General features: G+C 48.2%; 1 protein-coding gene across 3 annotated transcripts in view; it reads right to left on the bottom strand.

Annotated features, from left to right (window-relative positions):
* Window positions 1-21,017, bottom strand: part of CLUH (clustered mitochondria homolog) — a 77,842-nt gene that overhangs the window by 12,268 nt on the left and 44,557 nt on the right. For all 3 annotated transcript variants that reach the window (XM_081843438.1, XM_081843437.1, XM_081843439.1), the window contains exons 6-17: window positions 19,775-19,929; window positions 18,183-18,308; window positions 15,964-16,111; window positions 14,552-14,644; window positions 11,498-12,192; window positions 9,233-9,474; window positions 7,494-7,598; window positions 4,940-5,040; window positions 4,510-4,662; window positions 4,106-4,168; window positions 1,568-1,812; window positions 1,108-1,192 (exon numbers count right to left, since the gene is read on the bottom strand). In XM_081843438.1, the coding sequence (XP_081699564.1) occupies window positions 1,108-1,192; window positions 1,568-1,812; window positions 4,106-4,168; window positions 4,510-4,662; window positions 4,940-5,040; window positions 7,494-7,598; window positions 9,233-9,474; window positions 11,498-12,192; window positions 14,552-14,644; window positions 15,964-16,111; window positions 18,183-18,308; window positions 19,775-19,929 (2,211 nt within the window). The remainder of the gene's footprint in view (window positions 1-1,107; window positions 1,193-1,567; window positions 1,813-4,105; window positions 4,169-4,509; window positions 4,663-4,939; window positions 5,041-7,493; window positions 7,599-9,232; window positions 9,475-11,497; window positions 12,193-14,551; window positions 14,645-15,963; window positions 16,112-18,182; window positions 18,309-19,774; window positions 19,930-21,017) is intronic.

Below are 21,017 nucleotides of genomic sequence, written 5' to 3'. Positions count from 1 at the left end.
TTAATCTAGTGTTTTCTTTTGTAATTTTTAAAACTGGAATAAATATTATTTTTTAAAAAAACAAACGAGGCTTGTAAACAGAAAACCTAGTCAACTATCTCATTTTAACCGTGATTTATAAACCATAGTTAAGCTGCAGGGGCTGGGTTCACGAGACCAGCTACAGTTAGCTAAAACCATGGTTTGTAAACCATGGCTCAGAGCAGATGTGGGGAACGTTCTGGCCCTCCACTTGTTGCTGACCTACAACTTCCAACATCCCTGGCCACTGGCCATCCTTGCTGCGGAGGAGGAGTTGGAGTTCAGCCAACATCAGAAGGGTCAAAGGTTCCCCACGAGTTACAAATGAACCAGGCATCGTGGGCAACTCAATTGGGAGCCATCCTCTTAGTCACAGTCTTAAACTAAGAGTGTAGGTGAAGATTGCAGAATTAATTGGATTAGGCGCTACCAGGTAGTGTGTGGGTTGCAGGCTGCACCTACGACTGCTGAAGCACAGCAGCAAAATAATGGTTAAAATCCAGCAGTTACTGTACTTTTCTCCTGCCTAAAGCCAAAGTTCCTTCTTAGGGAGATTACTGAAGGGGATGCATGACAGTTTCTATCAGCAAAGCTAGAAATTAATCTCAGGTGGCATTGCATAGCCTAGTGGCTGGCAGGAACGCAATGCATTCCTCCTGTTCGCCAGAAGAGCTCAGTAACTAAGAATGAGCGAATCCTCCCTCTTCCCTCCCAGTTCCTTTTCCTTTCGTGCTGTCGCCCATAAGATTTTGAGAGCTCAAGGTCTAGGGCTGTTTTCCCTCTGATATTTGCAAACTTGCTTTGGGAGCCTTTTCCAGCTAAAGCGGTGTTTCTCAAACTTGGGTCTTCCGCTGTTGTTGCAACTACAACTCCCATCATCTCTGACCACTGGTCCTGAGAGTTAGGGATGATGGGAGTTGTAGTCCAACAACAGCGGAAGACCCAAGTTTGAGAAACTGAGCTAAAGAGTGGGGGTGGGGGGGGGGAAAATGCCTTTTAAAAATAAAGTCTTTCTGTTCTTCCAAGTTGTGTTCGGAGGGTTAAGCGAGGGGGAAGAACTTGGAGGTTGTGTACGCTGTTCCTCACCTGGATTCCAGTTTTGAGGGAGATCTCACGTAGCAGGGTGACCTTCTGTAGAGTGTATACTTCCACTGCTTGGTCAACACTCTCACTGCAAAAAAAAGGAGAAGGGGGAGTCAAAAGGAAGCAACACACCAGAGGGAGCCACATTTTCAAACTAGGACTTCAGAGGGCAGACATTTCCAGATTTACCTGGGCATGTTGGGGTTTGAACCTGGGACCTTTCCACACATGACACAGGTGCTTTAACCCTGAGCTACAACCCTACCCCCCTAAGCTCTGCACTGCCCAAGTCACATCCTGCTGCCAGTCAAAGTGGAGAGCACAGGGCAAGATGAAGACATAATCTGATGGGCTCTGGAGTCCAATATTGTGTGGAAGACAGTGGATCCCTCGCCATGGACCGATAGCAATCCTTACACACAACAGCTGTGAGTTTCCTAGGTTTTCTTTTTAAAAGACGTACCATTCCAAGCCGAAGTCAAAATAACTCTTGGCTTCCGAACAAATGTTCTTCCACAATTCTTGAGGGCTCATGGTGGCCCAGGCAGTGTTGTCAGCGGCCCCCAAATTCCGATTTTTCCTCCTCTTGTTCTTTTTCTTGGAGACAAGTTCATCGGCCGGGAGATGGGCCACGGGGTTTGGAAAAGAGCTGAGGAAGCAGTTGAGGAAATGGCTGATGGCAGCTGATAAGCCCGACAGCTCCACTCCCTGTGGGAGGGAAAGAGGAGACCGTTAGCACGCTACATGTTAGTGAAGTCGAATAATGCAAACGGAGTCCGGGGAGAAAAGTCCTTACTGAGCAAACCCAACGCAAGCAGTGTGTGATTTGAGGAGAACGGAACAGAGAGCTTCCGTTTTCCTTACTTCAGGCCTTCTACATAGCAGGGAGACATTCAACCAAACATACAGAGGAAAACTCCCTCAGGACTACCCAGCTAGTCATCTGTTCATTTAAAGATGTGTAAACTGCACTTTCATAAAAAACATCGCACGGTGGTATGTCAACTAAAAACACAGTATCACAATAAAAAAACTTAAACCACATAAGAAAGAGCTGGTTGGCAAAGAATCTCAGGTTTGAAAGGACTGCCCAAATAACATGTTTTTTATGAGACGTCTTAAAACAAGCAGGGACGGCTCCTGCCCAACTTCTATTGGCAAGGAGTTCCACAGAGCTGGACCTACCATGCTAAAGTCTCATCCCCTGGTGAAGGCCAGACGAACCTCAGGGATAAGTGGGACCAGCAAAAGTGGCCCCTCAGAAGGCCTTGGCAATTGAGGAGGAGGAGGAATCAAGCAGTCCTGAAGGTACTTTCCATCTCTGAGGGCCTTCTGGCAGTTCCCTCACTGCAAGAAGTGAAGTTACACGGAACCAGGTGCAGGGCCTTCTCGGTAGTGGCACCCTCCCATCAGATGTCAAGGAGACAACTATACCATGTTGAGAAGACATCTGAAGGCAGCCCTGTATTAGGAAGTTTTTAATGTCTGATGTTTTACAGTGAAACCTCAGTTGCCGCACGTAATTCGTTCCGGAAGCTTGTTTGGCTTCCGAAATGTTCGACGACCGAGGCGTGGCTTCTGATTGGCTGCAAGAGCCTCCTGAAAAACGTTAAAAAACCAGAGCCATTTACATTCGGTTCGGGAGCCGAAATGTTCTACAACGGAGGCTTTCGGGAGCCAAGGTTTGACTATTATTTTTTTATAAATGCTGGAAGCCTCCCAGAGTGGGTGGGGCAACCCAGTCAGATGGGCACGATACAAATAGTAAAATTACTATTATTAATTCCTCCTACTACTACTTTGTGTCCAGGTCATTTGGGGCTTTGTGAATTAACAGAAGGAGCTTGAACCTGGGATGGCAGTACAGTGGTACCTTGGGTTAAGTACTTAATTCGTTCCGGAGGTCTGTTCTTAACCTGAAACTGTTCTTAACCTGAAGCACCACTTTAGCTAATGGGGCCTCCTGCTGCTGCCGCGCCACCGGAGCACGATTTCTGTTCTCATCCTGAAGCAAAGTTCTTAACCTGAAGCACTATTTCTGGGTTGTTGTTGTTTAGTCGTGTCCGACTCTTCGTGACCCCCATGGACCATAGCACACCAGGCCATTTCTGGGTTAGCAGGGTCTGTAACCTGAAGCGTATGTAACCTGAAGTGTATGTAACCCGAGGTACCACTGTAAATCAATAACGAAACCTTTGAGAATGATAACTTGCATCTTCTGCACCAGATTTGCCCAAAAAGTGAATGAAATGAAACAAAGACTGAACTGGATTTTTGGGGGGGCAGGGAGCTAATATGCTGTGGGCGTCCCTCCCCAGCTGAGGCACCTGGAATTCCAGAAGCCCCATGTGGGATTCCACACACACACACACACACACACACACACTGCGGAAGGCGGCTGGGAGACCCAACTAGCATGCAAAGCATTTTGGAGGAGTCATTGCTCTGGAAACAAACCCAAGCAGATTGGTGCATGCGCTGAAAAAGCATTTTTTTGGGAGGGGGGTAGAGAAAGAGGAACCCTGTGCAAGGCCCCCCCCCCAGCTTCTCAGGGATCTGGGAACACCAGGCCTACATTAACTGTGCCGCAGGTCTGACACAAGTCCACACAAACACTTGCCATCTCCCGTCCTTGTTAAAAACCTTTCCTGCTGAGCGCGGAAGACAAAAACAAGCTCAGCCATGAAGGAATAGTTTTTGAATCACTCTCTCTCTCTCACACACACACCACACCACACACAGACAAGTTGCCACTGGTTCTCCCTCAACCACACAGGCCTGCACTTATTTTAGGCCTTAATGAGATTGTGCTTCCGGTTGCTAGGCAACCTGTGCAAGAAGCCTAATGAGGAAATGGCTTCTCTCTTGATCTGGGAAGACCGGGACTGGGCGGGGGTGGGGGGCGCAGAGAGAGAGAGAGAGAGAGAGTGTGACAGGAAACCCTTGCGCAGGAGAGGGCATGTAAGGGAAGGTGTTTGGGGTTGCATAATCCGATTTGTACCTGAAGGTATGTCTTGAAGATGTGCTTGGCTGACCGGGTGATCAGTTCTGTGATTCCAATTTTCTGTTCCAAGGAAACAAATTGGGGGGGACAAAAGAACAAACAAGTCAAGCAGGAGACAAGAAACACATTGAACCGCCGACCTTCTGATCGGCAAGCCCAAGAGGCTCAGTGGTTTAGACCACTGCGCCATAGCATGTACCCAGAAAATCCCAGACGTATGGCAGCCCTAATATATGCGAGCTTTTTTTTTTTTTAAGCTGAGGTTCATGAAAGACAAATTATCCGAGCTGGATCTCTGCCAGGGCAAATAATCCTCAAGAAACAACAACATCATTTATTTATTTATTTTTAAGTGGCAATTAGAAGTTGGGGGGAAAAGCAAAGAAACTTTTGAGGCTTACATAGATGTGATCTAGCTGAGCCCGGCCAGGGGTCTTGGTGATGAATTCCACCACTCTGCCCAGGTAGCGCATGTTGATGCCTCGCTGGTGCATGGCTTCGGCCAAGGTGGCGCCGTCCATCGGGAGCATGGTGTGGTCAAGGCAGTCTTTCACCTGCCAAGGAAGAAGAAAACACACACACACACAGCAGAACTTAGCAAGCCTGGCTTTTCTGCCTTGCATGCAGAAGGTTCAATCCACAATGACATCTCCAGACAGAAATGGGAGAGTCTTCTGGTCTTAAGCTCCTGCCAGTCCGTGCGGACAATACTGAGCTAGATTGACGGAGGGTCTAGGGCTCAGTATAAGGCTGTTGGCAATGCCGTTCCTATGTAAAGACTGTTCCCCACTCTCTTCTCTCCCCCCTTCCTCCGGGCGCAAATTCACTCACCAAGCCTGGAATTTGGTAGGACACCAGAAAAGCAGCCGCGTCCTTTAGCAACCGCTTCTGATCCTGAATCTGCTCTTTGCTGGACTCTGGAAAGCGGACCCCTATGAAAACAGGAAAGGAAGATCAGCCAGCTGGGAAAGGAAGCTGGAAGATCAGCCAGCTGGGAAGAGGGCCCCATATATATATATATATATATATTTGCTTTCGTAGATTTTCACGGGTACAGGAATGCAGGTTTTGGTGTCCTCGGGTGTCTTCCCGTGTAAAAGTTACACGGGAAGACACCCGAGGACACCAAAACCTGCATATATATATATATATACACACACACACACACACACACATATATATGTATATGTATATGTATATATGTATATACACACACACACACACATACATACATATATATATATGCATGTGTATGTACACACACACACTACCTGTGTGTAATTTAAATTAAGTTTAAATCTAAAAATACTAAAAAGAGGGAGGGTGTCTGGGAAAAAAAACGGTTTTGGCAATCCCACCCACCACTGGCTAGATGGGAGTTTGGCTTTCGTGTGCTATCCCTGGAATGCAACTGCTGTGTTAAGCTGAGAGTTGCCTTTATGGCATATATTGCTGTTAGCAAGATTTCTGCCCAACCCTGCTGGGGGGGGGGAATATACACCTCTCAGAACTGGCCAAAGCTGCCTCCCCTTCAATGTTACCCTGGGGAGGGATGGTTAGCTAGGAGCTTTCCTGCAGCAGGTCAGAGAGTGGCCTGCATTCACACATTGCACTAAACCATAGATTAGAATGCACGATATGGAAATCAAGGGGCTCACAGTAGGGCCCCACCCCCCATTTGCCCAGGAGTAAGATAGGACCAGGGACGCAGGTGGCGCTGTGGGTTAAACCACAGAGCCTAGCACTTGCTGATCAGAAGGTCAGCGGTTTGAATCCCCGCGACGGGGTGAGCTCCCATTGCTTGGTCCCTGCTTCTGCCAACCTAGCAGTTCAAAAGCATGTCAAAGTGCAAGTAGATAAATAGGTACCGCTTCAGCAGGAAGGTAAACGGTGTTTCCATGCACTGCTCTGGTTTCACCAGAAGCGGCTTAGTCATGCTGGCTACGTGACCCGGAAGCTGTACGCCGGCTCCCTCGGCCACTAAAGCGAGTTGAGCGCCGCAACCTCAGAGTCGGCAATGACTGGACCTAATGGTCAGGGGTCCCTTTACCTTTAAGATAGGACTAGTATGGTGTAGTGGTTAGAGGACTGATGTAAGACCTGGGAGCTCAGTAGGAGACCTTGGGCCAGTCACTCACTCTCAGCCTAAGCTACTTCACCGTTAGGATAAAAATGAGGAGGAGGGGAGGGGAGGGGGAAGTATGCAGGCCACTTTGAGCTCCTCGGAGGAATGGAATGAATGAATGAATACAAACCTTCCACTTTCGCTCCAGGTCAGAACCCGTCAATTCAACCAGACAGATTGCTTAACGTGGTTTCAAGCAATTACAGAATTTTAGAGTTGGAAAGGACCCTGAGGATCATCTAAGACAGTGGTGGCCAAACTTGGCCCTCCAGTTGTTTTTGGACTACAACTCCCATCATCCCTAGCTAACAGGATTAGTGGGTCTGGGATGATGGGAACTGTAGTCCCAAAACAGCTGGAGGGCCAAGTTTGGCCGCCACTGATCTAAGTCCAGGGCTTCCCAAACTTGGGTCTCCAGCTGTTCTTGAGACTACAATTCCCATCATCCCCAGCTAACAGGACCAGTGGTCAGGAATGATGCAAACTGTAGTCCAAAACCAGCTGGAGACCCAAGTTTGGAAAACCCTGACTAGTCCAACCCCCTGCAAGGCAGGAATATGCAGCTGCCCCACAGGGGGATCGAACCTGCAACTTTGGTGTTACCAGCACCACGCTCTAACAAACTGAGCTATCCACCCACGTCAGTTTGCTTGTACACCATCTTCTCTTGGTTTAACGATGGTCAAAGTAATGGGTTGTACTTCAATGTTAGTTCCACTTAGAACAGATCCACTGAAAATAATGGACACGACGAACTGGCGCTCCATTTATTTCAAGGGACCGACCTACTCTGAATATAAACTTAAGTTGGCCACAACCCAATGTAAACCAGTTTGGACAAAAATGGGCTCAGCTATCTATGGTTTGTGCCGGCAGAAGCAGATGCTTCTGAGCTTCTCCTAGCAATTGCACAGGAAGCGTGTGTTGGCCCCAAGGCTTGTTGCGGATCCTATATTGTGATTTATTTACTGATTATAGCATTCGCACCCCACCTTTCCTTCAAGGAGCTCAAGAGGGCGTACGTGGTTCTTCCCTCCTGTTTCTTGCAGCTTAGGGGCTGCTTTGATCATCGCTGACAAGAAAGGCAGGATCAAGATGCACTGGGGGAAATACAGAACTGGAGATGCTGGGTGGATTAAAAGCTGAGAGCTTCTGTGTGCAGAAAGAAAACACTCAAAGGTCTAAACTCAAAAGGGTCAAACACTTGGAAGGGGTTACGTGCTGCAAAGGACTCCAAGCGCACCTGAAGCGCCTTCTTACCTGGCGAAAAAATATCCGGGTTAAACCGGATATCGAAGGATGTGTTGCTGATGGAACCGACAGCTTTGCAAGCATTTTGGATCACTTCCCGGCTTTTGGGGTCCACTGGGTAAAGGAGACAAAATAGATTGCAGAGCAAATGTGGGGGACCTTTTCCGCTTCATAGAATCATAGAACTGTGGAGCTTGAAGGGACCCCAAGAGTCATCTAGTCCAAGCCCCTGGAATCTTTTTGCCCAACGTGGGGCTCGAACAAACGACCCCGAGATGAATAAGAGCTCTACCGACTGAGTTAAGCGTGTAAATCACGACCCGCATCCTTATTGGGATCGGCCTTCATGGGCCAAATTTGACAGGTGGGAGGGGCTGCTGACCTGTCAACCCCAGGACATCACAAAGCAGCTGCTAAAATGAAGACTACCCCCCCCCCCATTTTAAGCAGAGCTTTCAAATTTCCTTATTGAGTCAGGAAGGGCTTTGCATGGAAAGTTGCTGACCTGAGCAGGATTTAAGCTCTGCTCAGCAGATGATGTGATTTTATCATTTGAACCACCCTGAAACCTGCAGGTATAGGGTGATATACAATACAGTGGTGTCTTGGTTCTCAAATGCCTTGGTACTCAAACAGCTTGGAACCCAAACACTGCAAACCCGGAAGTAAGTGTTCCGGTTTGCAAACTTTTTTACGGAACCCAACGTGCTCCGATTTGAGTGCCACACTTCCGTTTTGAGTGTTACGCTGAAGTCTGTCTGTTTTTGCTATTTATTTTGCGCTTCTGTTTTTGCGGCTCTTTTTGTTTTGTTTTTGTGACTGTGTGGAACCCAGTTCAGCTACTGATTGATTGTGTGACTGCAGTACATTGTTTGGATCAATGGTCTCGTTAGAGAGTAAAATTCATGTTAAATTGCTGTTTTAGGGGTTGTTTTTAAAAGTCTGGAACGGATTAATCCATTTTGCATTACTTTCTATGGAAAAGTGCGCCTTGGTTTTGGAACGGACTTCCGGAACGGATTAAGTTTGAGAACCAAGGTACCATTGTAAAATAAAGGAGGAGGAGGAGGAGAAGTGATGGCAGCTGATGAGCGCTGAGTAAATGTCACACGAAGCCAATGCAAAATTTAACCCCACCCATCAGATGATGTCACAAGTGGGAGCGGGGAGAACAGCCTCACTGGCCAACTTGGACCCTCTAGTGGGCAAAGGTCAGCTGACAGGCTGGAGGTTCCTGACCCCCAACTATAAAGGTGGACGAAGTGTGACCTTCCAGGTTCAACTGGAAAAACCAAAAGCCTGCCAATTTCACAATGTCCTTATACAAATCTGTGCTTGGGAATTGTTGTGTCCAGTTCTGGTGCCACTCACCTCTTCCCAACTCAAAGCTGTAGAGCTGGAAAAGGACAATCAAAATGATCCAAAGGTTGATGTACTTCCCCAGAAGGAGATGAGGGAGATTTGGGCTATCAAGGGTCTTATGTAACCGAGGGAACTCATTACTATCAAATGACTTTGTACCAGCCTTTAAAAAGGCAAGCAAGCACATGCATGGAGAAGGAGACCTGTGCACAGCTACGAGGTCCAACAGCCAAATGGATCCTACAGGTTCAGACACAGTCTACCTCAGATCCAGCATAAAAACCCCATTCTTATGAATGGAAGGGCTTCTTCATGCACAGGAAAGGGGGTCTCCCTCCTTTTTGGGGTGGCAGCAGTGTTCCCAGTGGGAGAGCGCACCAAGTTACCTGCTCCATCGTCCGACGCAATCGTCTCCGTGAGCTCTTTCACCTGGTCCAGCCCTGTGACGCTGTCCTCCATCTTGCCGTCCTCCGAGGGGGGCTTCTCCTCGCCGTCCTCCACCCCGTTCTCGGGAAAGGAGGAGGAGGAGGTGGGGCTCCCGCCGTTCTCCAGAGGGGAGGGGGCCTCCTGCTTGATCGCCTTCTGCTGCATCAGCTGCAGCGCAGCCAATTTCATGAACATGAGATACCTATCGAGGAGAGGGAGGAAGAGAGAAGGGATGAAGCAGCCCAACGCAAAAGGGGTTGCAAGAAGACACATACTTCTAGCACAACCTTATCTCCAAGGAGTTCAAGGGGGGGTGCAGGGGTCTCCCCGTCCCTCACTGTATCCTCACAACCCCCCTGCAAAGTAGGCAAGGCTGAGAAGCAGCCACTGGCCCCTCTAAGGTTACCTAGTGAGCTTCACGGTCAAGTGGGAACTTGAACCCAGGGCTCCCAGGTCCTAGTCTGGCACTGTATCACAGTGGCTCCCTTGTTGGTTTGGAGCAATGGCTACACACAGCCCTCAAAGCCTCCATCACGAGGGCTAGAAACTTGGGGTCTCTGTTTGTGAGGATGTAGGATTTTGGGAGCCACAGTTGATTTGGAAAATGCCCTCGGAAACTTACAACAAAAGATTAAAAAGGTAAAGGGGCCCCTGACCATAAGGTCCAATGTTTGACTCTGGGGTTGCGGTGCTCATTTCGCTTTATTGGCTGAGGAAGCCGGCGTACAGCTTCCGGGTCATGTGGCCAGCATGACTAAGCCGCTTCTGGCGAATCAGAGCAGTGCATGGAAATGCCATTTACCTTCCCGCTGAAGCGGTACCTATTTATCTACTTGCAGTTTGACATGCTTTTGAACTGCTAGGTTGGCAGGAGCTGGGACCGGGCAATGGGAGCTCACCCTGTCATGGGGATTTGAACCGCCGACCTTCTGATCAGCAAGTCCTAGGCTCTGTGGTTTAACCTACAGTGCCACCCCTGTCCCAACAAAACATTATGCAGCTCTAAAACCAATGGGAGGTTGGACTGGGCTTGTTTGGGCCCAAGTGTCTGCTGTTGTTATTTTTTCACGCTGCAAAAAATACCTGAAGAGATTCCCCCGCTGCTCAACTGCCGATGGACTAAAATTTGGTTTACTCAGCGGGTGGATGCTAGAAAATGAAGTATGTTCGATATGTAATTTTCAAACTCAAAAATTTACTCGACAATACTGAAAGGTATCTTAACTGCACAGCCTCCCCTTCTATAACATAACACTTAAGAAAACAATTGAAGGCGCTGAAAATTTTTTCACGTGCGATCCTGTGTCTGTTCCACAGATGATTTCAGCAGACACCTCATATCGTAAGCACAGCAGTTAATGCGTTTCCGAGCACAATTCAAAGTGCTGGTGTTGAGCTTTAAAGTCCTAAATGGCCTCGGCCCAGTATACCTGAAGGAGCGTCTCCACCCCCACCATTCGGGCTGGACACTGAGGTCCAATGCCAAGAGCCTTCTGGCAGTTCCCTCACTGCGAGAAGTGAGGTTACAGGGAACCAGGCAGAGGGCCTTCTCGGTGGTGGCGCCCGCCCTGTGGAGTACCCTCCAATTATATGCCAAGGAGATAAACATACAACTTTCCAAAGACATCTGAAGGCAGCCCTGCATTGGGAAGGTTTAAATGTTTGACGTTTGCTGTGCTTTTATTATGTTGGAAGCTGCCCAGAGTGGCTGGGGCAACGCAGTCAGATGAGTGGGGTATAAGTAGTAGTAGTAGTTGTAGTAGTAGTAGTAGTAATGCCTCGGGGCTCCCACTCTCCTCTAGCTTACACCCCTCCCCAGCCTGCTCCAGATCAAACTCAATTGCTTTTCCCTGCCTGAACTCTCATAGCCCTTGCATGGTTGAAACGCAACTTATTGTACTAAGTCAAAAATCAACACCATTGCTCCGCCCTCATCTGCCTCTGGCCCCGCCCCTATTGACATGTGGCCCCTGGAAGGTTGCCCAAGAAGGAATGCGGCCCTTGGGCCAATGAGGTCATTTACTACACCCCTGTCCCCGGACGGAAACCTAGTGCAGCGATGCAAAAAGCCTGAATAGCTTAGTTGGTGAGAGCGTGGCGCTGATCACACCAAGGTTGCAGGTTCGAGCCTGGCTTTGCTGGGAGGGGGGTTGGACTAGACGATCCTCAGGATCCCTTCCCACTCCATGAATTCTCTATAAATTCTGGGCAGTGGTGAGGGTTACCTGTGCTCGACGAAGGCGTCCACCAGCTCTTGCCGCAGGCAGCAGAGCTTGTGGCGGTGCTGTTTGGGGAAGCCCATTTTCTGGCATTCCTCAGGCATCTCCTCCCCGTCGACGGGCAGGAAGTTCAGGTCGGGAGGGAAGGTGCGGAGCAGGTCGAGGATGTAGTGGCGCCCGTCGTTGCCAATGATCCCCTTGCACTCTACGGACGAGCAGAGCTCCACCTCCTCGCCTTTGTCATTCAGGACCGCGTGCTTCTGGATCTTCAGGGGCCGGCTGGTCTTCTCCAGCAGCTCCAGGTATTTGGGGTGAGAGACCACCGTCTTGCCGAAGTCGATGGAGCCGTAGATAACGCTCTGCTCCTGTTCCCGCTCCAGGATGCCGGGGATGATGGACTGGGCCGTCACCCGGTAGCCCCGGTAGTCCACCACCACCGTGCCCAGGGTGTAGAGCCCTTCCACGTCCACCGCATTGTACGTCCGGACCCCGTTGAGGTCGTTGGTGGGGGCCACGTAGGCGGCCACGTCCCCGCCAAAGTCTTTGTAGTGGTCGCGGACGTCGAAGCCCAGGCTGAAGAAGATGTTGTTCCAGATGAACATCTGCATCTTGGTCTCCTCGCTGGGGTTGATGGCCATCACGTTGCCGTCAATGACCGCCATCGCGCCTCTTGTCGCCGCGGCAGTGAAGTCGCTGTGGACCTGCGAGGCAGAGAGGCAAAGTCATGGGAGATGGTCGGCCGCAGGGAGAGACAGCGCTCGCCGGCCTCAGAGCAGCAGTGGACAGGAGCGAGCCATCAGTAAATATAATGTTAATATAATTATTTTCTATTTCTCATTGGGGTTTTTTAATACATTGTTTTTAACTCTACATTTAATAGTATGCTTTAAGTATTGCATTGTGTTTTATGTGCTCCATTTTCTTCTTGTCTTATCTACTGGTAATTGACCAAAATTAATATATATACAGCTCTATCTTCATTCTAATCTAGTCATTACATACATATACATAGGGTTTTATTTGTAGATGTGTGAGTGTGTTTTTCTTTTTCTTTCCTTTTTTGTGTTTTGTCTTTCTTTCTTGTTTGTATAGTTTTATTTTGGATTCAATGTTCGTAAATTTTGTTGTAATTTTGCATTGAAAATAAAAATTAAAAAATATTTAAATAATAATAATAAAATATATACACACACACACACACACACACACACACACACAGCTACAGCCGTACCTTGGATCCCAAATGCCCTAGAACTCGGATGTTTTGGCTCCTGAACGCCACAAACCCAGAAGTGATTGTTCTGGTTTGTAAACGTTATTTTGGAATGCGAATGTCCGAGCTTCCTGCAGCCAATCAGAAGCTGAGATTTGGTTTTTGAACGTTTTGAAAGTCGAACGGCCTTCTGGAACGGGTTCCATTCAACTTCCAAGGTACGACTGCTACATTAGTAAATCCCAACAGAATCGGCACGGGAGGGTCAGGCCTAATGAGCACAGCAACTCATCTCCGGCAGGCCTTGCCTTACGAAGCAGTTGCTGAGATCGAAGGTCCTCACAGCTGCCTAAGTCTCCTCCTCTCTAGGGTCTTTCCCAAGCAATCCGAGACTACGCCTGCATGAAGCTAACTTCTCCACCCTCTTCATGCCTCTCCTGGTCCTGGGAGACCAGGAAGGAGGGGAGCTTGTTGCAGTAGGAGGAGACGACACCCTGGCTTCTTCACCAGTCTGACTAATCTCCAACTCTTGACCTCCCTCCTCTCCTGCTTCCAGACTGCTGGAGTCGTTGTCCCACCACCAATCCCCTGGGCTCTGAGCCTTCTCCCCCTGCAGGTTCCCCAGCTAGTTCCTCCCACCATTCCTCTGCGTCCAACTAGTCCATGACATCAGACCTGTTTGGGAAGCAACTCAATGGCATAAATTAAACAGACACCACTCAAAACACACAATAAATATTTTAAAAAACCAAATAAGCTGCAGCCATTGCTAGTCCTACTCAGAGCAGGTTCACTGAAAAGAATTTAGTTATTTTATTTATATCCCACTTCTCTCCCAGTGCAGAACCCAAAGTGGCTCAGAGCATAAATTACAACGTATTTGGCCAGCTGGTGACCAAATGTCTGCAGGAACGAAAATGCATTTGCCTGCTGGTGAAAGGAAAGCAAGGAGAGGGACCAGCCTGGCCTCCTGCGGAAGGGAGTTCCAACTATCTGGGAGCAGCCACCGAGAAGGCCTTCTCTTGTGAAGGTGGCAGGACTGAGGGAATCTCCAAACTCAGACAATCTCCAAACTCAGGCAGGCTTAGACGTGGTCCTTCAGAGAGCCAAGGCTCAAGATCCACAGGGCTTTGTAGGTGCTAATCAGCATAATCCACCCTGTTCGGTTATCACTCTCATTTCTCAGCAGCAGACAGGATTATTCCAGGCTGAACTTTCTTTATAAGGCAGTAGAAACGGAGTCTTTGGGTGCACTAAGTGAAAGACTAAGAGTCATGGGGGTGGCAAGAGGGAGAGAGAATCCCACAGCGCTTTGTTTCTTTTGGGTTGTTAGTTTGCCAACGTTCATACAGCTTTGTGAATTTCATGACTTTTCTTGTGGTTGTGCTGTTTTGCCCATTCTTTTTAAAGTTGTTTTGTTAATAGAGTTTTACTGATGATTTTTAATTTGTTCCAACTGATTTGTTAGTTATTTTACATGATTTATGTTGATATTGTGCTATTGTCATTTATTGTATGTAAGCCGCTTTGTGGTTTGTGTGAGTAAAAAGTGGCATAGAAACAGAATGAGTGAACGAAATTATGTTTTGAGGAGGTTTGAAGCTGTGCTGTGGGTCTTCCCCAACACACCTCCTCGGCAACTCTGAACAAATCCATATCCGTTTTATCTGTTACCCACCTATTCCTCCTTCATTCATACATCACAGGGCATCCTGTTCCAACCTCCCTTTTCCAATTACTGAGCAGCAAACTGAAAACTGAAGCTGGGCTGAGGCTTTGCCTGCATAATGAGGACTAGAACCTTGCTAGTCCTCTCTGGGCTGCCTCTCTGCAGGGCTCGAGGTTACCTTAAAGATTGCGCGTTCCCTCAGCAGCCTCTCTGGCAGATTTTTGCGTGGCAGTTCCCTGGTTGTTTGCAACTCTTCGTTCCAATCTCTGGTCTGAAAGGAAGGTTGGGGAAGAAAAGATAACAGACATCACATGAAATCACAACTTTAGCCTGGGAAAGAGAGAGAGAGAGATGCAAAACTTTCAGGGATGTTGCCCTCTCTAGATCAGATGAGAAAGGGATTAAGAGGCCCCATATATCTTTGCCCAGCAACTGCACTGCTGCCGAGTACCACCACATGCCCCAAAGAGGTACACAGTATGTACTAGAAATTGGGCTTTAATGATGCAGCTTCAGACCCCTGGAAACAGTTACCAGCTCAAGTTAGGCAAGGGCCTGGTGTCCTGCTATTTAGGTGGCTACTGAACAAATTATTGTTTAAGAAGGTTTTCCTGAAATGTGACCCGGGCACTTAATGGAATATTAACTGCATGGGTGCAGAAACTGTTGTATTGCTTTTAGTTTATTAATTTGGTAAACTTTTGAATTTTATCTTATTTTATTATGCACTGCTTTGGTAGTTATTGGCTGTGAAGAGATTTATAAAATGGAAAATAAATAAATAAATAAATAAATAATAGATGTACACAGAACCAGTTCAGGTTTAATTATCTTAACTATACGTTTCTTCTGCCCTCAAGAAGACTAGAAATGGATGCTGAAGGGAAACATTCCCTCCCCCACACCGCCTCCAGGCATGGCAAGTGTGTGCTAGATATCAAAAAGGAAAAAATCTGAAGTTTTTCTCCTTTTCTTTTCTCTAATTGTTATGTTAAAAAAAGCTTGATATTTCTTCTTTGTTCTTTCAAGGTTTAATTTAAAAAGAAGTAAGACAGCCAAGGGTGGTATAATGGTTAATGTGTCAAATTATCATTATTATTATCATTATTATTATTCATTAAATTTATATACCGCCCTTCATCAAAAGATCTCAGTGCAGTTGACAGAATAAAATACAAATTAAAACACAGGTAAATAATTAACCAAAACAAGAATACCCCCTTCTCACAGAAGCATTTAAAAGGCTGTAGGTTATGAATAAGCCAAAGGCCTGGTTGAAGAGGAACGTTTCTGCCTGGCGCCTAAAAATATATCATTTTAGGCACCAGGCAAACCTCCCTGGGGAGAGTATTCCAGAAACGGGGAGCCACTGCAGAGAAGGCCCCGTTCTCGTGTTGCCACCCTCTGGGCCTCTCGAGGAGGAGGCACACAAAGAAGGGCTCAGATGATGATCTCAGGATCTGGGTCATTTCACACGGAGAGAGGTGGTCCTTGAGGAATGCACAGACTGCAGAGAGACCCCAAGGGCAAGTTTCAGCCGAGAGCCAAGGCAAAGAGCAGCCCCCCGCCCCCAAGCCAAGCCATCTCTACCTGTCCTGGGATGTGCTCTTCGTAGCCCAGCCTTGAGGTGTAAGCATCTTCCGCCCTCACACAGTCCATGGCATGCTCAGCCAGAGGGGCTGTCCAGCTGTAGACTTGGAAAGGGGTAGATATCCTCTCCAGCGGGTGTCTCTGGACCCTGGGGGGTTGGAGTCAAACAATGCGCAGAAGCTGTCACGCTCCATTCTCCTGCAAAGCGCCCCCATCTTTTCGCCACCCCACTGAAGACCACGAGACTGATCAAACTCAAATGAAGAGTCTTAGGGGCCAAGCTCTGGAGCAAAGGCTACCTTCTCCGCCTTCCAGTCAGGCCTCTTCAGCTGAACTGTTCCCTCTCCTGTTTTCTAATTTAAGTCACTGCTTTCCGTATGCTGCCTGGCTTTAACTGCCTTTAATGCATCTCTCGTCGTTCGATGTAATGGGGTGGAAAACCAGAAACCCTCCCTGTACTTATCTGCCCGTTTGCCAAGGAAACCATAAATACATGGTGTCCCCAACTAATATGAGTTAAGAAAATGTCCCAGAGTGAGGGATTTTTAGGCGAGTATAACATCACGAAAGGGTGGCGCTGTGGGTTAAACCACAGAGCCTAGGACTTGCCGATCAGAAGGTTGGCAGTTCAAATCCCCGCGACGGGGTGAGCTCCCGTTGCTCGGTCCCTGCTCCTGCCAACCTAGCAGTTCAAAAGCACATCAAAGTGCAAGTAGATAAATAGGTACCACTCTGGCGGGAAGGTATATGGTGTTTCCGTGCGCTGCTCTAGTTTGCCAGAAGCGGCTTAGTCATGCTGGCCACATGACCCGGAAGCTGTACGCCAGCTCCTTCGGCCAATAAAGCGAGATGAGCGCCGCAACCCCAGAGTCGGTCACGACTGGACCTAATGGTCAGGGGTCCCTTTACCTTTATCTGCCCGTTTGCCATGGAAACCATAAATACATGGTGTCACCAACTAATAAGAATTAAGAAAATGTCCCAAAGTGAGGGATTTTTAGGCTAGTATAACATACAAAGAATCACTCAAACTTGAGGCAATATGCCTTTCAAGATAAGTGACTTATGCAGTGTTTTGCAGAGAGTGAGCTGAAGGATGTTGGTTAGTGAAAGCTGAACCAAAAGTATCTTGTGTACCCTTTTGGACATTTTACTTGCTAAGGAAGAACATTGAAGCAGTCGGTTATCCTGGACCATTAGGTCCAGTCATGGCCGACTCTGGGGTTGCGGCGCTCATCTCGCTTTATTTGCCGAGGGAGCCGGCATACAGCTTCCGGGTCATGTGGCCGGCATGAATATGCCGCTTCTGGCGAACCAGAGCAGCGCACGGAAACACCATTTACCTTCCTGCCAGAGTAGTACCTATTTATCTACTTGCACTTTGACGTGCTTTTGAACTGCTAGGTTGGCAGGAGCAGGGACTGAGCAACGGGAGCTCACCCCGTCGCGGGGTTTCGAACCGCCAACCTTTTGATCGCCAAGTCCTAGGCTCTGTGGTTTAACTCACAGCGCCACCTGCATCCCAAAATTAAATGTAGGCAGGTGCCTTAAGCCGAGTTAGGCCACTGGGTCCACCTAGCTCAAGGCTGTCTACACTGGCATACAGTAGCTCTTCAGGGTTCCAGACAAGAAGACTGTCCCAAGTCGTACCTGCAGATGCTGGGGACTGAACCTGGGTCCACTCACATGCAAAGGAGATACTCTACCTACTGAGCTAGGGGAGGGGGTTGGACTAGATGACCCCTGGGTTCCCTTCCAACTCTACAATTCTATGACTGTGCTAGATGGACCTTGGTGCCCTCCACATTTTCAAGCTCATCTTTCCAACCACCTCAAAAGGCTAGAAATTTGAGGTTTGTATTTGGAGGAGCAGGAAACAAGATTGATTTTATTTCATTTATTAAATTTGTCTACCGCCCTTCATCTGAAGATCTCAGGGAGGTTCACAGAATAAAACCACAAAGTGCATAATAAGAACAAAACAAACCAATACGATCAACCAAATGTCATCATTCTGGACCAGGGTTTCCCAAACTTGGGTCGCCAGGTTTTTTGGGGAACTACAATTCCCACCATCCCCGACAACTGATCCTGCTAGCTAGGGATGATGGGAGTTGTAGTCAAAAACAACAACAACACACCAGCTAGAGACCTAAGTTTGGGATAAAGTTTGTTCTAGACAAGAGCTTGGGGTGGAGAGAGAGAGAGAGGAAGGTTACCTTTTCTTCTGCAGAGAAGCGAAGTTTCTTTTGAAGGCTGGGCTGATCTGGTTCAGAAGCTCAACCAGGGAATGGCTGAGGAAACTGGGGTTGGCAGGCTTAGGGCTGAAGCTGTAGGCCGTGGACCTGAAAAGAGAAGCCACAGGAAGAATATTTTGGTCAAAGAACATCGCAAGGCACAGCCTTTCAAATAATCCACAATTTCCCCCCAGCCTGTGATAAAGTTTTCTTTCCTCTTGGTTCCTTTATTGCTCCCGTATGGCCTGCGATTTCGGCATCAGCCGTTAGTTTAGTCTGCCACCACTCCTTGGTTGGTACTGAAAATCTTTCCATTTCTGAGCATAAATAATCCTGCCTGCAGTCGTGGCATAACTAACTCCTGATTTTATATGTACCTTATATGTTTTACAAATAGATACCGCATTTTTCGCTCAGTTAGACGCACCGGACGATAAAACGCACCTAGTTTTTAGGGGAGGAAAACAAGAAAAGAACGCAAAGCATCGCGAGCTAAGAGGGAGCACTCCTCCATCTTCGCTCAGGAGGCTTTGCGGGGATACTCCTGAAGCCAGGAGAGCAAGCGGGATCGGTGCGCACCTACTGGCTTTCCTCCCGCAAGAGCCGCATGCTCTTTAAAGGGAGTGCGGCCCTTGGGGGCTCTCTCCCTTCCCCCACCTCCTGCAAAAGCCAGGGATAGCCCCGCGAAGCCTCTGCAGGGCACGGGGGTGAAGGCTCCCCTCTCCCCTGAGGAAGGCTTCACACGGCTAAGCCAGAAGCTAGGACAGCCAGCGGGATCGCAGCGCAGCGATCCCGCTGGCTGTCCCGGCTTCTTCTTTAGCCGCGCACAGCCTCCCCCGAGCAAGGGGAGCCTTCATCCCCTGCCCGGGAGAGGCTGCGCGCGTCTAAGGCTCCCCCAAGAACCGCGCTCCCTTTAAAGAGTGTGCAGAGTGTGTGTGCAACTCTTTTTTTAAATTTTTTTTAAAAAAATATTGATTTTTCCAACATAAATTTATACAAAATTTAACATCCAATTATCACCAACTGCTTTTTTCCATCAGCATGTCTGACAATTCTCCGTATTATCACTTTTCCCCACATTTCTCAATTTAATATTGCACTATATCATTATTTGCCTTATCATATTATTTAAGCAATATTTCTACCAATTATTCTCACAAAGCTTCTTGAAAACTTACAAACATTAACTGTTCATCACATATATTTTTAATATATTCTGTGAATTTATTCCAGTCCTCTGTGAATCTCTGGTCTCGTCGGTTCCGAATCCTCCCTGTTAACTTATCCAGTTCTGCGTATTCCATCAGTGTGTGCGCAACTCTTAGGGGCTTTTCCCTGAGGAGGTATAAGGCCTGCCCTTCTCGCTCCTCGGGGAAAAGCCCCCAAGAGCCGCACACACGCTCCACACACTCTTTAAAGGGAGCGCTGTCAGAGCCTCCTGCCTGCATTCGCTCCATAAGACGCACACACATTTCCCCTTACTTTTTAGGAGGGGAAAAGTGCGTCTTATAGAGCGAAAAATACGGTAAATAGTTTTTTGTTTTTTAAAAAATCAAGCCTGTCTAGCCACTTACTGATTGAGGTAAAAGCCACGGGTGGAGGCCGTGATGCTCACATGGCGATCTTCCATCGTGATGACATACAGGTACATGAGGTCTCCGTGCATCTTGCGGTTTCCGGGAGGAGGATTCCAGCCACTCATGGTCAATACTTTTAGGCACTGTAGAGGCTTTGGGGAGAGAGAGGGATGGAGTGGGAAAAGAAAGGTGTGTGTGTGGAAAGCTAGCTTCTCAGGGAACAGGTGACCCTAGAACATCTGTCTCCCAGCACACTAGTTTTGAATTACAGTGGTACCTCGTTTTGAGTCCAACTCGTCGAACGTCCGTGGCAAACCAAGAAGTACCGGAACGGGTTACTTCCGGGTTTGCTGCTTGCGCATGCGCAGAAGCACTAAATCGCACTTTGTGCATGCGCAGAAGCACAAACCGTTCCGCGTGCATGCATGCACAGAGCAGCACTTTGTCATGCGTCCTTTCCGTCTAGCGTCCGGGGCTCTGGAACAGATCCCGGTCGCAAAACAAGGTACGACTGTACTGTTATATACGCTAGTGGCCAAAATTGTGGAAACCTTTTGGGGGAAAGTGTTACTTCTGAGATCTGATGGCTCATAACACCACTTCTTTTTGCAGTAATACCATAAAATTACTGTATTTTTCGCTCTATAGGACGCACCCGACCGTAGGACGCACCTTATTTTAGAGGGGGAGAACAAGAGGAAAAAAAAAATCCCCTCCTCTCTGCTCAGCGCCCCTTCAGCGAAGCGGCAGGAGAAACGGAGCCTCTTCCATTTCTCCTCCCGCTTGGCTGAAGGGGAGCTGCGCAGCTCTCCCTCTCTGCTGAAGCCAGGAGAGTCTTGCTCTCCCGGCTTCAGCAAAAGGAACCCGAAGCCTTCGGAGCACAGCGCGAGTTCTTGCTGCAGTCCAAAGGCTTCAGGCAGCTATCCAGGCTTCAGCAAAGGTAACACAAAGCCTCCGGAGGGAGTGCTCCCTCTGCACTTCGGAGGCTTCGCATTGCTATCGCTGAAGCCAATGAGCCTGAGTGTGTAGCGAGCCAGTCAGGTGCCATTGGCAATGATTCAACCCGGGGGTTGGACTAGATCAGTGTTTCCCAACCTTGTGCCTCCAGCTGTTTTTGGACTACAATTCCCATCATCCCTTGCCACTGGTCTTGCTAGTCGGGGATGATGGGAGTTGTAGTTCAAAAACAGCTGGAGGCACAAGGTTGGGAAACACTGGACTAGATGACTCTCAGGGTCCC

Source organism: Podarcis erhardii, assembly GCF_964252035.2.
Source record: "Podarcis erhardii genome assembly, chromosome: 16".
Classification (NCBI taxonomy): Eukaryota; Metazoa; Chordata; class Lepidosauria; order Squamata; family Lacertidae; genus Podarcis; species Podarcis erhardii.
Note: the sequence above shows the minus strand (reverse complement) of the source record. Positions and strands in the feature narration are given on the sequence as shown.